The sequence below is a fragment of the Cynocephalus volans genome, chromosome 11 (assembly GCF_027409185.1).
Source record: "Cynocephalus volans isolate mCynVol1 chromosome 11, mCynVol1.pri, whole genome shotgun sequence".
NCBI lineage: Eukaryota > Metazoa > Chordata > Mammalia > Dermoptera > Cynocephalidae > Cynocephalus > Cynocephalus volans.
In genome coordinates this window covers 98,485,024-98,501,936 of record NC_084470.1, presented here as the reverse complement: position 1 = coordinate 98,501,936, position 16,913 = coordinate 98,485,024, and the positions used below count along the sequence as shown (strand labels likewise).

The following is a 16,913-nucleotide window of genomic DNA, read 5'->3' as shown; positions in this document are numbered from 1 at the left end:
AAGCTTTCTGCTTTTCACCATTCAGGATATTGGTGATGGTTTTGTCACATATGACTTTTATTGTGTTGAGATAGTAGTATCCTTTTATACCTAATTTACTGAGAGTTTTTATCATGAAGGGATGTTGAATTTTGTTGAATGGTTTTTCTGCATCTATTGAGATAATCGTATTTTTTTGTCCTTGATTTTGTTGATGTAGTGTATCACATTTGTTGACTTGCTTACGTTGAACCATCCTTGCATCCCTGGAGTGACTCCCACTTGACCATGGTGTATAATCTTTTTGATGTGTTGTTGTATTCTGATTGCCAGTACTTTGTTGAGGATTGGATAATGTCTCCCCAAAACTTATGGAAGCTTGAATTGTGTTCCCAAGTTTTATGTATTAGAAACTTAGCCCCCACTGTGACCGTTAAGAGGGTGGAAAATCCTGTTATGGTAATTGTAAGGTGGAGCCTTAAAGAGTTGGTTAGATTGTAGGACCGTGCAGTAGTGAATGGATTAAAAATGGTGATTGGGGGTGTGGTTCTGGGGACTTTCAAAGAAGAGGAGAGTCTCTTACTCTCTTTGCTCTCTCTGCTTCCACCATCTTGCAATGTGAGACCCTTGGGTCACTGTTGCCACCACCAGATGGACTTTGGACTTCCCAGCCTCAGAAACTGTAAGCAATAAATGTCATTTTTCTTTATAAATCACCCAGTTTCGGGTATTTTGTTATAACAACACAAAAAGGACTAATACAAGGATTTTTGTGTCTATGTTCATCAGAGATACTGACCCATAGTTTTCTTTTTTTATTGTATCTTTGTCTGGTTTTGGTATCAGGGTAATACTAACCTCGTTGAATGAGTTTGGGAGAATGGCCCCTGTTTCAATTTTTTGGAATAATTTGAAGAGGATTGGTATTCCTCTTTAACCATTTGGTATAATTCAGCAGTAAAGCCATCTGGTCATTTTCTTTGTTGGGAGACTTCTGATTACCACTTCAAGCTCATTGTTTGTTATTGGTCAGTTCATTAGGTTCAGTCTCATTAGTTTGTAAGTGTCCAGAAATTTATCCATTTCCCCCCAGGTTTTCAAATTTGCTGGCATATAGTTGTTTATAATAATCTCCAATGATTCTTTGTATTTCTGTGGTATCGGTTCTAATGTCTCCTTTTCCATTTCCAATTTTTGTTATTTGGGTCTTCATTTTTTTTAATTAGTCTAGCTAGTGGTTTGTTCATTTTGTTTATACTCTCAAAAAAACCCAATTTTGTTTCATTGATCTTTTGTATCATTTTTTGGGTCTCTATTTCATTTAGTTCTGCTCTGATCTTAATTATTGCTTTCCATTTACTAATTTTGGGATTGGATTGTTCTTGTTTTTCTAGTTCTTTGAGGTATAGCATTAAGTTGTTTATTTGAAATGTTTCTAATCTTTTGATGTAAGCATTTATTGCAATAAATTTTCCTCTTAGGAAAATCCCCACAGGTTGTGGTATGATGTAATTTTATTTTCATTAGTTTCCTGTTTAATTTCTTCCTGGACCCATAGGTTGTTCAGGAGCATGTTGTTTAATTTCCATGTATTTGTTTAATTTCCAGAGTTTCACTTTTTATCGATTTTAATAAAGTTTTAATCCATTGTGGTCTGAAAAGATTCTTGAAATAATTTCTTTCTTTTTTTTTAAATTTGTTGAGACTTGATTTGTGACCTAACATGTGGTCTCTCCAGGAGAATGTTCCATGTGCTGATGAGAAGACTGTATATTCTGTAGTTGATGGATGAAATGTTCTGCAGATATCTGCCAGGTCCAATTGATCTAAAGCGTAGTTTAAATTTTGTATTTCTCTGTTGATATGTTGCCTAGATGATCCGTCCAATGCTGAGAGAGAGGTGTTCAGGTCCCCAAATATTATACTATTGGGGTCTATTTCTTTTTTAGGTTTAATAGTATTTGCTTTATATATCTGGGTGCTTTATGTTGGGTACATATGTATTTATGACTGTTATGTCTTCTTGCTGGATAGATGTCTTTATCATTATATAGTGGCCTCCTTTGTCTCTTTTTATGGTTTTTCGTTTAAAGCCCATTTTATCCAATATAAGAATAGCTACTCCTGCTCACTTTAGGTTTCCATTGGCATGCTATATCTTTTTCCATCCCTTCCCCATTAGTCCGTGTGTGTCTTTACAGGTGAGGTGAGTATCTTGAAGACAGCATTTAGTTGGGTCTAGTTTTTTAATCCAATCTGTCCATCTGTGTCTTTTGAGTAGGGAGTTTAATCCATTTACATTTAGGGTTGTTATTGAAAGGTATTTTGGGGCCGAGCCCGTGGCGCACTCGGTAGAGTGCTGCGCTGGGAGCGCGGCGACGCTCCCGCCGCGGGTTCGGATCCTATATAGGAATGACCAGTGCACTCACTGGCTGAGTGCCGGTCACGAAAAAACGAAAGGTATTTTGTTACTCCTGGCATTTTGTCAATTTTCATTTGGATGTCTTAAATATTTTTTATTCCTTCCTTCCCCTTTTATTGTCTTTGATTTATGTCAGTTTTTTGAGGTGGTAAGATTTAGTTTCTCTTTCTCATTTGCATTTTTTGTTCTATCAGTGAGTTTTGTTCTTTCTTGTGTATTTGTGGTAGTGATTATTGTTTTTCATATTCTGGATGTAGGAATCCCTTGAGCATTTCTCCCTTGAGGGCTGGTTGTGTGGTGGTAAACTCTTGCAGTTATTGTGTTCTGGGAAATACACTATTTCTCCCTTATTTCTGAAAGATAGCCTTGTTGAGTATGGTATTCTTGGCTGGCAGTTTTTTTCTTTTAGTATTTTGAGTGTATCATCCCATTGTCTTCTGGCCTGTAGAGTTTCTATGGAAAAGTCTGTTGTTAGGGCCGACCCCGTGGCGCACTCGGGAAAAGTCTGTTGTTAGTCTGGTGGGGACTCTCTTATAGGTGACTTGACACTTTTCTCTTGCTATTTTTAAGATTCTCTCTTTGTCATTGAGCTTTGTCAGTTTGACTATAATGTGTCTTGGAGAAGATCTTTTGGGATTGAATCTGTTTGGAGATCTTTGAGCCTCCTGGATCTGAAGATCTGTGTCTCTCTCTATATCTAGGAATTTTTCCATTTTTAAAAAAATTCTTTTTTCTTTTTTTTTTTTAAGTCTGCCTTGGTTATTATAAAAAGATCGTCTTCAAGATCTGAAATGATTTCTTCTTCTTGCTCTAACCTGCTGCTTAAGCTCTCGGTTTGTTTTTTATTTTGTTGAATGAATCCATCAGGAATTCTGCTACATTTTTTTAAGGTATTAATCTCTTTGTAAATTTTTTGCATATCCATTCCTTCAGTTTGGAGAAAATATAAAATTTTTCATTAACTAAGTAAATTCATGTAAAGAAAAAGAATGTTGCTATGCAAACTTTTATAATTATTCTGTTCTACTGTAGAGCACTGTACAGAACTGCTGCTCCCCTCCACTGCATTTGCAGACAAGCAAGTACATACGTGTACTCAGCCACTCTTAAGCTTCTTTTTTGCCCGCCTGAATGGACCATCAGCCTCTTCCACTGGCCTAGACCATCTGCTGGTCATGCCTGTTTGTGACACTCATGACCCTCTTCTTTTCCCTTGAGTCAGGAGAGTTAAAGTTCCCCTTTCACTGACAGGTAGCTCCTTCACCATTAGAGTAGGTAGGTAACATCCTCACCCAAGGATATGCCAAGCAGCTGGGGCAAGCTAAGTGAACTGGGTCAGTTCCTCATTTTGTGAGTTATTACTTATTCATACATTCACTTGTGCAAGATGAAATGGGATTTGAGATGGCTTATCAACCATCGAGGGTCATCAGTATAACAAGATAGAATGCAACATACAACACAAGACAGAAATTAAATCAGGAAATGGGATGAAGGGAAAACAGTTAGAAAAATAAATCAAGCAAGACAGGGGTAAAGTCGGTATATAAATGTGCCCCAAAGCTCTGATGTGCTGGCTGCACCAAAGACCACCAGTTTATCTCTGGTCTTGCTAGAGGCCAGAGCAAAAAGGAAAGCATGCCCTGTTATAGATTTGCAGTGTCCTCAGGGCAAGAACAAACCACTGCCTAGAAGATCTACATCTTTTAAACATGAGAGAAATTTCTCCCCATAGCCTCACATGGGTAGAAGGAAGTGTCCTCAATAGCAAGTTAGTCAAAAAAACAAACAAACAAAAAATGATTCTACAAGGGACCAAAAACATTCTAAGTTTTCAGTTTGTGGATAGTCTGACTGAATTCAAGGATTGAAACTTAGACTAAATTTGCATCTCAACCTTTTCCACCGAGTGCATCCAACAGCAGAGAGCCCGCCCTAGAAAGCATGGGGGACAGCCCAGGACACCCACCACACGCATGGGATTTCTCTGATACCTCATTATTCACTTCAAAAATCATGTGAACGTTTTATTTACTCCATAACTTATCTGCGCCTGTTTTCACATAAAATAATGTTTTTAAATGCTTACTATTGGAGGTGGCAGAATGCAGGAGAATTTCCTGACTCCTTTAATGAGTAAGATGCTGTTGCATCTAGTGTGTCAATTTTTGGAAAACGAAATTGAATAGAGCTGGCATGGGTTCAACCTCCTGTTTCTTTTTCCTTGTTAGTGGAGAGTATTTCAAAATCCCAAACTCACAAAAATAGGTAGATACAAATACCAACCATTTCTTCCTTGCTTTATGAGCTCTGTTACGGTAAAAATTTAGAAAACACCAAGAATGACCCCCCAAGAGGATGTGCAGAGTTGTCAGGCTGTTCTTGGAAATTTTGACAAGTCTGTGTTTTTCCCAAGAGTTCATCTCTGAAGTCGTACAAAAGGTCTGTAATTGAGTATACCCTCTCTTTCACAGTTAAGAAAGCTCTCTAATTATTTTTTACTTTGCCATTAATGTAGTAATTTTTATTCCACGTAAATGAAGTAAGAGATTTCTAGGGAAGATGGTTGCATATGCATACATGGTTTAAAAAAAAAAGTCCCCAATAAACACTGAAATGAGCAAATTAATTCAGAAAAGTCCATCTACTCCGAAATTTTAAAAGGTCCAGCTTGCATTAATTTGAATAAAGACACTGGAAGCCTTTATCTAACTAAAACAAAACAAAACTAATACTAGGTGTGGTAATGGTAAAATATGCTTTCCAAGACAATGACAGTAGAGACGGGGAAGGCTATTTCACCATGACAGGAGGAACAAACAAAAAGACCTAACAGTTGTACTAGATATCTATCATGTTTTTGGCCACCCACAGCCCAGGCCCTTCACTGTTAGGATGTGGTGCCCTGCTCCCACTAGGAGGCCAAATGAGGTCCTTTCTCATCTACCCGCTGATGGAAAGTCCCAGTATTGGGCCATTAGGCTTCTCACTCCTGTGTTCAGCAGGGGATGGCGGCCATGTCCAGCAGCAGTGCCCACCAGTTGGAAGGGGCAGTGGTAGTACTGTGGCCAGATGGGGCTACTGCCAAGCCTCCAGCTCCCCTCAATCTGGTAAGCTACCTTCCTTCCAACAAATCCCCTTTTCGCTAAAGCCAGCCAAAACTGGTTTCTGTCATTGCCACCAAGAACTCTGATACAACAGCCAGAACTGGTTTCTGTCGTTGCCATCAAGAGCTCCCATACAACAGCATGACTCCTTTTGTATTTGACATCACAACATTGAAACATATGAGGCAGAAACGATTAGAGATTGTAAGATAGATGGACAAATCCACAAAAAATGCATGGACTTTAAGGCACCTTTCTCAGAAATTGACAGATTAAATAGATTAAAAAACTAAAGCAAAAAGAAGCTTAAAGCTGAGCTACTCAGCACAATCGTCAGTAGCCACATGTGTCTATTTGAATTCTGATTTAAGCTAGTTAAATTGAAATAAAATTTAAAAATCAGTTCCTCAGTCTCACTCACCACATTTCAAATTACTTGAACACTACCTGTGGCTGTGGCTACTTAGTGTAGACTGGATGCCCCCCGCAACCCCCAATAAATGAGGCTTAATCCCACGGTGACTGTTATGAGGCTGGGAAATCCTATTATGGTAATTAAAAGGTGGAGCCTTGAAGAGGTGATTAATTAATAATGAGTGGATTAATAATGATGAGTGAGTGGATTAATAATGGTGTTCATTGGAGTGGCTCTGAGAGCTCTAACAGAAGAGTGGATGAGCAGGTTAGTCTCTCTCTGCTTCTCCATTTCCTGCCATGTGAGACACCTGGGTCACTGTCGCTACCACCAAGACCCTCACCAGTTGTGTTCCCTGCACTGCGGACTTCCCAGCCTCCAAACTGTAAGCAATAAATTTTGTTTTCTTATAAATCACCCAGTTCCAGGTATTTTGTTATAAGCAACAAAAAAGGACTAATTCACTACTGTATTGGACAGTGTAGATTACAGAACACTCCCCGCATCACAGCAAGGTCTATTGACACAGCCCTGGTATAAAAGACTTAAATAGCATAATTAGTAAGTTTAATTTCATAGAAATATAGAACCCTATGCCAAACAGAAAAATATGCATTCCTTTTAAATACTTGTAAAACATTAACTAATAAATTAGGGAAAAACAAAATTTCAATATATTTTCCAAAGTAGAAAGTATAGAAGCCACATATCCTGCCCACAATGCAATTAAATTAGAAATTCACAGTGAAAGGACACTCGAGCACACACACATACATTCACACTCACATGCACTCAATCAGAAAATTTAAGACATCTTTCTAAATAAATCTTGGGTTAAAACAGAACTCAAGCCTGAAATTACAAACTATGGAGAAATCTGAACTGCACTAGGAATCTTCTAAAAAACAGTGCTCAGAAGAAAATGTATAGACTTAAATGCATGTATTAGAAGACATTAAAAAATGAAAATAAATGAATTAAGTACCCATTTCAAGAGGATGGGAAAAAATTCCAAATAGAATGAAAGAAATTCTCAGATACATCTTTCAGCTTGGTTCAAATTATTCTGTCTCTAGCACTTTTCAAAGTTTCTGGCTTGATGTGAGAGGTCTAACCTCATTTCCTAGCTTCAGCACTGCTAGTATATTCATTGGGGTTTTTTAAAAAATAAGTTACATTTGGCCGAGCCGTGGCGCACTCGGGAGAGTGCAGCACTGGGAGCACGGCGACGCTCCCCGCCACGGGTTCGGATCCTATATGGGAATGGCCGGTGCACTCACTGGCTGAGTGCCAGTCACGAAAAAGACAAAAAAAAAAAAAAAAAAAAAAAACGTTACATTGAAAGATATAAAACACTCTCCATACCCCCAAAATTGAGGAATATATCATGCTTCTGATTAGGAAAACTGTTAAATAGTTAATACTTCCCAATTTGATTCACAAATTTAATATAAATCAAATCAAAATTATACTAATCCTATTTTGTTTTTTTGTGTTTTTTTTGTTTTTTGGGTTTTTTTTTTTTTTTTTTTTTTTGCTGCGCTCCCAGCGCCGCACTCTCCCGAGTGCGCCACAGGCTCAGCCCCTGTTTTGGTTTTTTTTGGTTGTTGGTTTTTTTTGCTTTAGAAATTTCATGTTATATGCCAAACTAGAAAGAATAGTGCACTTAAATCCATATGACCACGCCAGCTTCGACAGTTTTGCCCATCTTATTTTACCTATGCCCCAACAAACTTTTTTTCTTCTCTTTCCTTTTCTTTTTATCTGAAGTGCTTTAAAACAAATTTAAGAATCAGGCCATTTCACCCGTAAATACTTCAGCATCCTTCTTTAACTGCATGGATTTTTTAATACACCCGCCATGCCAATATCACCCCTAGCAAAATTAATGTAATTCACCTGATACCCGTTCTATCATCTGATACACATTCTGTGTTTAGATTCCAGACTGTCTCAAGGTACCGTTTTTCATGTGTTTATTCAGATCCTGGTTCTGCCACTTACCGGTTGTAAATCCTTAGGCAAGTAATCCGTTTCTCTGGACCTGTTACTTTTTCTACAAAATGAAGAAAATAATAAATCTTTCCTCAGATTGTTGTTTAAAGGACTAAATGAGATAATACATTTAAAGCACCTAACGGTATTCAATAAGTAGTAATTATTATTAACATAAGAGATTCTGGCACAAATAGAATTACTTCTATAAATATGGATTTACTCCTGTGTTATTGTTGTTTGAACAGGTCACATTTCAGATTAATTATGTGAATCCAGTATGACTCCAGTTTGCAAGTTAGGAAGAATGATTTAGGAGTTTTCAGGTGTCAAATAAAAAAGATGGTTTTTCTTACAACTCTGTGTGTCACAAAGACGCTGGAGAGAAAGCTGGGAACTTCTGAGGAAAGACGGCAGGACACTGGATTATAGAATTTTTTCCCAAAACCTAATAAAACAAACAAACCTCAAGTCCCAAAATATATGTGAACACACTGACCGACCTCAGCAACATGAAACGTGGGATAAACTCCTCAAGGGTCTGTGGGAACTCTGTTATACTGAAAGTCAAAGACAGGCCTTTCTGGTGGGCAGAAGTCAAGCTGAAGACACTGGCCAGAGCGTGGAGAGAACTTACTGGAATGCGCATTCTTTCTGGCATTAAAAAATATGAGAAGACTATACAAACTCAAAAAAGAAGTATTCCACTTAAACTTCTTACACCATCAAAAGGAGTATATAGACTAAAGCACAAAGGAAAACTTAGGGTTTCTGTATATAAGGTCAGGAAACACAAGTGTAATTAGACCCTTCTCTCCCATCTAGGTCCAGCTAGTGTCTGTATGTCCCTGTGGGCCCATCCCTCGTGTTACGTAGGATCTGCACACCTCTCCCTCCCACTGGACTGTTATTTCCACAATATTAATAGTACAACAGCCAACCTTCGATATATGTCAGACACTGCTCTTGGGACTTCACATATAATACATTTGCAATTGCTCGTGTAATCTTCAGATCAACTCTGTGAGGCAGGTATTGTCATAATAGACCCATTTTACAGATGAGGAGAAGGAGGCACAGAACCATGAAGTAATTTGTTCCAAGTCACCCTATTTCCCAGTAGCAGAGCCAGATTCAGTCTCAGTCAGTCTGGTTTCAAAGCCTTCGCTCTGAAACACGGAACTGTACCACACGTGTCTTGTTCATCTTTATTTCTGTTTTAGTTAAGTTCTTTCAGTTGCAAAGGACATGTACTTCCTCAAGCTTCCTCAAGCATAGGAAGATTTATTGGAAAGATGCCTGGGCACGGGGACCCAGGGGAGAAAAAATAACCACAACCCCCCAGCCTCAGGACAGACTCAAAAGTGGCTCTGGGTCTACAGGACGATAAACACAGCAGTGCAGCTACCCTAGACCTTGGCCCACACACAACGCAGTCATTCTGTGCCTGCCAGCCACCCTGAGGCTGTCGCTCCCCTCTCTGACCGCCTGCCTCGCTGACTCTGTTCTGATCTCTGCCTCGGTTGTTTCCAAACTTCTACTATCAATAGAACCCTTTATTTGGGTGAACCTTAAACAGAGGCCCAGTCTATAAAACAGGTTAGAGTGAGAAAGGCGGAAGGTGGTGCCTGTCCCTTGGGCCCTCTCCTCACCATCCCCGCCCAGTGGTGCTGAGTCACCCTGGGAAATCTTGAGGCCACACTGAGACTCACGGCTCTACCTCCTGGCTTCTGCTTTCTTATGGCTTCTGCTTTCTGACTTACTTTGGCTTGGACGTAGCCCATTTTTTACCTCCCAGGTCTTGCTCTATGTCAGGGGTCAGCAGTTTTGTTTTTATTAAAGAACTAAATAGCAGAATCTGTATAGTTGCCATTTTCATTTTTCTATCACACGTATCTGCTTCATTCCCTTGGTATTTCCAGATTGAAATCCCAGAGAGAAAGAGTCTGGTTGATTCAGTCCTACTTTTTGCACCATGTTCTTGCTGGCCAGGCAGGAAATTAACACTCTTGCCTTGAGTCAGTGCTCACCTCTGGCTGCACCAGCCAGGCTGGGCAGCAGAGGGGCACATGGTCCCCAGGACCACCCTTCTGAATCTCCCAGGAGAGGCAGCTTGCCTAGAAGTTAGCAGTGCGTGCAGCAGGCGCTTTGAGACCCGGACTGTCCACTGTGATGTGTTCATCCCCAACAGAGCAGCTGGCTCACAGGAGGTGCTCAGTGAGGAAGTGGGTGAACAAGCGACTGAATGGATGCTTGGAAAAAAGATAAATAAATTAAAACTAACGGTGTTCTAAATACCTTTCAGTAAATAAAGAATATTGAGAAAATCAGTAGAAAATATCTTACATTAAAAAAAACCAATAGGCAGAGACCTAATTTGGGGGGAGGCCTAACCTTTCCCCTGGCCCCTGTCCTCTGCCTCCTGACCACCCAGCGTCTTTCCCACATGGCCCTGCGTGGCATGCCGTGCCTGTGCCTCTGGGATCTATAAGCTTAATAAACTGTTTTCCTGGGTCCCTCCTGGTTCACTGTGTGGCCCACCTGACTAACCATCACATACAAAAGTACAAAGCGCAGAGTATGAATTCTCCCTGCTGAGGAGGCGGCGCTCTGCAGACGGTGCCGATGCCTTCCCTGCCTTCGGGTCTGGGTGCGGTGCTGCCTACTGCCTGGAGTCCTGAAGTAAACGCTCTCCAAGTTGCCCCATTTGGCTGCACCATCTATTTCCTGCAAGGATCCTAGCTGTGTTTCCATCTCTACTGGAAACACAAGCTCAGGGAGGGCAGCAACCAGCACAAGGTTACATGTTTCCGGCTGGGCCACCTCTCATGGGTGTAGAATAAGGGCAGTTTCATCCCGTGCTCACATCGTCACCGAATCACTGGCATGGCACAGGAACATCCTTTCCACCTAAGACAGTTGTGTATCCCGTCAGAACTTCCTGAATGATTTTTACATGTGGGTTGTAAGTGGCCTCTCTCAGTTTCTTCAGTGACAGGAACACGGTATCTTCCATTACAACAACTTCTTTCAGTTGTTTGTTCATTACTTTTTGATGCTTTTTAGAGGAAGTCGTTTAATACAATGACCTCTGAACTTAATACCCCTGTGATATTGTGTCTCCCACTTTACTGTTTTTCAGATCGCCACGAGGTTATCTCCAAAGAAATATTGGAGCTGGATCCATGGGAAAACCAATGGAACGTGGTAGCCATCAACGTCCTCATGCATGACAGCTACGACGTGTGCCTGGTGGCCAGGATGAACCCCCGAGACCTCATCCCTCCACCTTCAGATTTGGTAGAAGAAGGCAGTGAACACTGAGCTTGGTGTTTCGGAGGGCCTCCCGCTGTGTCACAAGGGAGGCCCTCAGAGCAGACTGCCATGGCATCTGTCAGTCAGCAGACATGTGCATTGCATGCGCAGCGCAGCGTGTGAAGCAGTGGGTGCTGGGCGCGGGGAGGGGGTGCAGATTCTGCCTTCAGGGACCCTACAAGGGGAAGGGGTGATGGCCACAGAGGAGCACAGGCAGGTGGGGAGGAGGGTGCAGATTCTGCCTTCAGGGACCTCCCATTCCCACAGGGTAGAGAAGACACTACAAGGGGAAGGGGTGATAGCCACAGAGGAGCATGGGCAGGCAGGGAGGGCCACAGGAATGCAGGGGATGGAGGGAGTTCGCTCTGCTGGGGACTCAAGAATAGCGTCCCCACAGTGCATGTCTTTCATCAGGTGTGAGGGATGAGGAGGACATGGTCCCATGGGTGCAGTTGATGGTAAGGTCCTGAAACAGCCAAACAAAGGCCGAGAGGTGGCCTGAACATGTTTGTCACAGCCCAGCCAGGTCTGGGGCACAGGGCTTGCTACTAAGACTAAAAAAGTAGATTGTAGCTAAATGACCAACACCTGAAAGAATGAGGGGTTTGGACCTGGTCTGTGAGCAGGAGAATTATCTCAAAATATTGATGCCAAAGTAAGACTTCTCTTCGTGCAATGCCCTGGCTTCCGTCTTAAAATACTGCCTGTTCTTATTCAGAACACCCTTCTGCTGCAGCGACCTCACCCAACAGCAGGGCCGGCAGTGGCCACAGGTTCTTAACAGGCTAGGCACTCAAGCCAGACCTCCGGAAGAGAGAGTCCCGCCTATCTCTGTGTCCAGAACAGAGGTGTGGGCTCTGCGGCCCCCGTGCACTCTGGGGTCGGTAGGGAGTGTCCTGGGCTGGACTTGCCTGGCTCACAGACATACGCTACCTTCTGCCAGGTTGGCCCTGGCTGAACAGAACTGGCCTAATCCTCTCAACCCAGAGACAGGACAGGCTCTGGAGTGAGGGGAGAGGAGGCAGCACCTCCGGCCGCCTGCTGTGCTCTTGCCTAGCCTTTGCAATGTCCTCCCAGTGTCAGAGGATAAGGATGAAGCCTGCTGCTTCAGCCCCTGGTGGAGCCCAGTCAGAAACGGTCACTCCCGAAATATGTTTTAGGGATGACATTTAAATGATACATGGGAAATCCATCTATTTTTCCCACAACCTGTATTTCTGGAGGCACAGCAGGTTCAAAGGATGCATTTTGGTAACTGTTCTTCAACAATTTCTCGAGTTTTGTGTTGCACAAGGTTCTTTTTTAAGCAGGAGTGGTAGGCATGTTCCCTTGGGTTTCCCCAGAGAGAGACAAAGACTGAATAGAGACAGCTCTTGCTGGGTGCAGAGCTGTGTGGCAGTGGTAGCCGTCAGCCGATGCCCTGAGTTCCAGCTAGCCCAGGCAGAGAGGCGGGTCCAACAGAATCGAGCCAGTTGGTGGGGGAGCAGGGCAAGCGTAGGTTGTCCCAAGTAGGCAAGGCTGTAGGAGGGCAGGGCCAGGTCTCTCTCTGCAGTCGCACCCCAAGTGCCCATTGCAGCACTTGGCACATGGAAGAATCTTTCTGTGGCCAGAAGGGAGCAGTGTTTCTGAGCCAGAGGGCTTGGTCTCAGCACATCTAGGGATCTGAGTGAAAATGAGTTCATTCTTCTCCCTGGTGGAGGGTCACAATCCATACATTTTCTTTCTTGCTGCAAAGACAGAGCCGTTCCTCTGAGTGGGCTGTGCCGGCTGCTGGCAGCCGTGGGTGAGGCACCTGCTCCACCTCTTGAGCACACTGGAAGCTACCACGTTCCCCTGGCTCAAGGAGGCCTTGTCGGAATGTCGCAGCCCATCTCCTACACACCCTGGGTCCGAGGTCTGGCTGTAGTCCCAGCTCTGCTCCTTGGCTGGCTGTGCGCTCCTGGGTAGGATGCCTTCCTCACGTCCTCTTTTCCCCACTTGCAGAGTGGAGGGAAGCACCACACGCGCTTTACAGGCTGGGCGAGGTGCCTGTTAAGTACCGAAGCGACAAACGCATAAGCCGCAGTCATTATTACTAATGCCATTGTCATTGTCACCAGCATTTCCCAAAGCAGAGTGCCCAAACAGAACCCAGTACTTCTTTGGGATCTCCCGGGACTTTAGGGAGAGACATGCATGTGGTTTGAGGAGGTTCGTAATTTCCCAGGACCAGACGCTTGGCCCCTCCAGTTGGAGGCTGACAAGCCAGTGAAGGCTAGCTGAGGTCTGGGCTCCTGACGCCTTAGGCGATGCCTTCAGGGCCCGGAGGTAGCTCAGCAGAGGCACCTGAGGGTCACACCAGGTGAGACCCCTGCCCACTCGTGAGGGGCAAGGCGAGGTAAAAGGCCATTCCTGTCTAATGCGAGCCCTCCAGAGAGTGCTGAGGGAGGAGAGTGCTGACCCTGCCTGGAGCCAGGACGGCTGGTGCCTGAGCTGGTTTAGCACCGAAGGACAGGCAGGCATCATGAGGCAGCATTTCCCAAACTTGTTCTGTGGAACCCCCGAGATCCAAACAGGTTCTTCACAGATTTCAGATGGGATCTTAATTTTTCTTTAATTCTATGTAATAGATTGCTTGCTGGCTGGCTGGCTGGCTGGCTGGCTGGCTGGCTTGCTGGCTGGCTGGCTTTAGAGTTTATTTTAAGCTCCGGGTGCTTCTTGGTGCTGACTCTGATATTTGCAATTAAAAACAACATGCCCCTGCCCTCCTGTAGTTAGATATTGTCAGAGATTCAACTTTGAAATATTTTCCTAGCACTCTTTTGATTTTTATTGAAGGCTGTCCCAATATTGCATGGAGGCTCTTCTAAACTACGGTGGGCTAGTTCTTATCTCACAGCACGGGGTTGTGGGACACTGAGCAAGAGACACACAGGAGGGTGATCAGGCTGCCAGGGGCTGGTGAAGCGCTGGGCTGTCAACCACGCCCGACCCAGCCTGTGTGACAGGTGGCAGCAGCACTGTCCTCTCTGATTGACTTCATAATGAGCAAACACTTTCAATTTGAACTTACAAGATAAATTTGTACGAATAAAAGATGGCTTTCATTTTGCTTTTCATATTTCTCTTCAAATGTGAGTTCTATCTGGACAAGACTTCCTGTGCCTCCTGGAGGAGCAAGGGCAGCAGAGGCCCTGAGTCGGGCCTGTGAGGGGCCAGGGGGCGGGGGAGGGCAGCAGGTGGGCTGATTCCAGGGTGGCTGATAACCAGAAGGATGCCAAGGAAAGGAGATGAGGAGTCGGGTCTGCCCCAGGAGCACAGTTGCAGGCAGGGAAGTCCTTGGGGAAGGTCACTGCATAGCCCAGTGTGGCTGAACAGGCGGGAACAGACCCAGCAGGAGGTGGTGCAGAGCCCATGTCAGAGCCTGAACTGGCCAGGAGCTGTGGGGCTGGAACAGCAGTGGAGACCAGAGCAGCCCGAGGCGAGGCTACCAGCACTTGCTGGCAGATTCCGAGAGCAAGAAGATGCCAGGAGTATGACCAGATGGGAACAGCCAGCCAAAATGTCTTTCGAGGGGCCCCTATTGGCAAGGGAACTCCCAGGTTTCCTTAGAGAGAGCTGCCACCCAGATGGCTTTGGTTGTTCAGCCCAGGCTGGGCTAGGTTCTGGGACTAGGATGTGTTCGTTTGAGGAGAACCATTACTCTGCCTATTACAACCCCCAGGTCCCTTAAATTGCCCAAGAACTGGACACAGTTGTGTGCATACAACGTTTATAGGATTTCTCTCACACACCACAGGTGGGAGCCATGGGGAGGACAGAAAGGGGAGTGTGCATAGGGATGCCTGGTTGTTGGAAGCTCTCCGCCCTGGGGACCTCCATGGCCAGCGAGGACACCTGAGAGGCTCTGGGAAACCCTCTGCTCCCTAGCAGAGGTAGAGGGAGCTCATATGCACAGGGGCCACCCTAGACAAAACTCACACTGTGGAGGGAAAACGTGGGGCAGAAAGAACCAGGTCATTGACGGCATGACTGTGCCCCTCAGTTAAGCAGCACCCCTTTTATCATATCTCATGACTTTGGAGGCCAGGAACTCTGGCAGGGCGCAGCTGGGTGATGTGTCTGTTCCTCACATTGACGGAGGTCCTTGGTGATACCCGTCCAGTATCACTCACAGGCCTGCTAGGTGGTGCAGATGGCCCCAAGGCCAGGCTCCACAGGGACGTGGCAGCCTCAGAGCTCCAGAAGGAGATGCTCCAGCAAACCAGGCAGAGCAGCCTGGCCTCGCAGGACCCACCCTCAGATGTCTCATGTCATTTCCTCTGTGCTTTATTAGCTGTCCAGGGGAAGGACAGAGACCCACCTCTCAACAACAGGAGAGCCAGAGAAAGAGCAGCCATGCTCCAGGACTGCCACATCCACCTTCCATGTGCCTCTGAAGAGGCTCCTCAAGGATGTGCTCAAGCAGAATGTGGGAGGAAACCAAGGAAAAGGAAGACATGGGACCAGGAAGCAGTGGATCCTACCAGAAGGATGGTCTTGGTAAGACCCAGGGCAGCCAACTTGCTGTGGGCTCAGAGAGCACCCACCGCAGGTGGGAGAAAGGGAAAGGAGGACCCCAGGAAAGAGTTCCAATACAGAAACAAAAACAGAGAGACTAGATGAGCTACTGGCAAAATGAAAGAACATAAGGAAAGATTAAGTACATAAATGCAGAGAATTATGCAAGCGAAAACATGAAGCATGGGCTGGCCGGTGAGCTCAGTTGGTCAGAGCGCAGTGTTGGTAACACCAAGGTCAAGGTGTTCAGATCTCCATACCAGCCAGCCAACCCGTGAAACAAAACAAAGAAAACATAAAGCAATTATTACTAGAAGAAACAAAAAGTACGGTGTGTTGTGTATTGACGAATATACTGATTATCCTGATTCGATCACCACATACTGCACACGGGTATTGATACTCAACTCTGTATATTGTACAAATATGTATAATCAATTATGTTTCAATTTAAAAAATACAAGGTAAATGAATGGAAACTTAATTATAGTGTGCCACTGGGTCTGAAATGACTAATTTCACATAGTCACAATGTCTAAGCCCCGTATATCCTAAAAAAGAAAAGTAACTATTTGCGGAGGGTGGAGGAGGAGAGGTGTGTAAGATTGCTAAATCTTTGGCTACCAACCTGTAGCATCCGAGATTGATAAACCAAGAAAGGGCAGTATAAACATATTATATAGAAATGTGGGACTGGCCGGTTAGCTCAACTGGTTAGAACATGGTATTAGAACACCAAGGTCAAGGGTCAAGGCCAGCCACCAAAAAAAAAAAAAAAAAAGGTAAGAAAAATGGGGAACTACCCACCCTCCCAAAAAAGGCAGCTGAATTTAGTTCAAGGTGCTGCCTATGAGGATCGGGCCTGGATGTAGGGAAAGGAATGGTGGCTGCTCATTAACTTTTTGGAATGTTTCTGTGCAAGTACTAGTTGACAAAATGCTAAATGTTTAAGGGAGTAACTAGAGGGTCTTGTAGCGCCGCAGCATAATAGACTCTCTGGGCCAGACAGGACCTTAAAGATGCTCTCGTGGGAGGTTGGCCGGCCACTCCAGCCTGGGGGGTGCTGACCGAGGACCCCACTGTGAGATGGTCAGAGCTACACAGATGCCACACAGATGCCCACAGTCCCACAGGGGCACGT

At 44.4% G+C, this 16,913-nt stretch overlaps 1 protein-coding gene across 2 annotated transcripts in view; it reads left to right on the top strand.

The window, feature by feature from the left end:
- Positions 1 to 14,331, top strand: part of KBTBD12 (kelch repeat and BTB domain containing 12) — a 94,580-nt gene extending 80,249 nt beyond the window's left edge. For both annotated transcript variants that reach the window (XM_063114366.1, XM_063114364.1), the window contains exon 6: positions 11,061 to 14,331. In XM_063114366.1, the coding sequence (XP_062970436.1) occupies positions 11,061 to 11,242 (182 nt within the window). In that variant the 3' untranslated portion in view covers positions 11,243 to 14,331. The remainder of the gene's footprint in view (positions 1 to 11,060) is intronic.
- Positions 14,332 to 16,913: the final 2,582 nt, after the last annotated feature.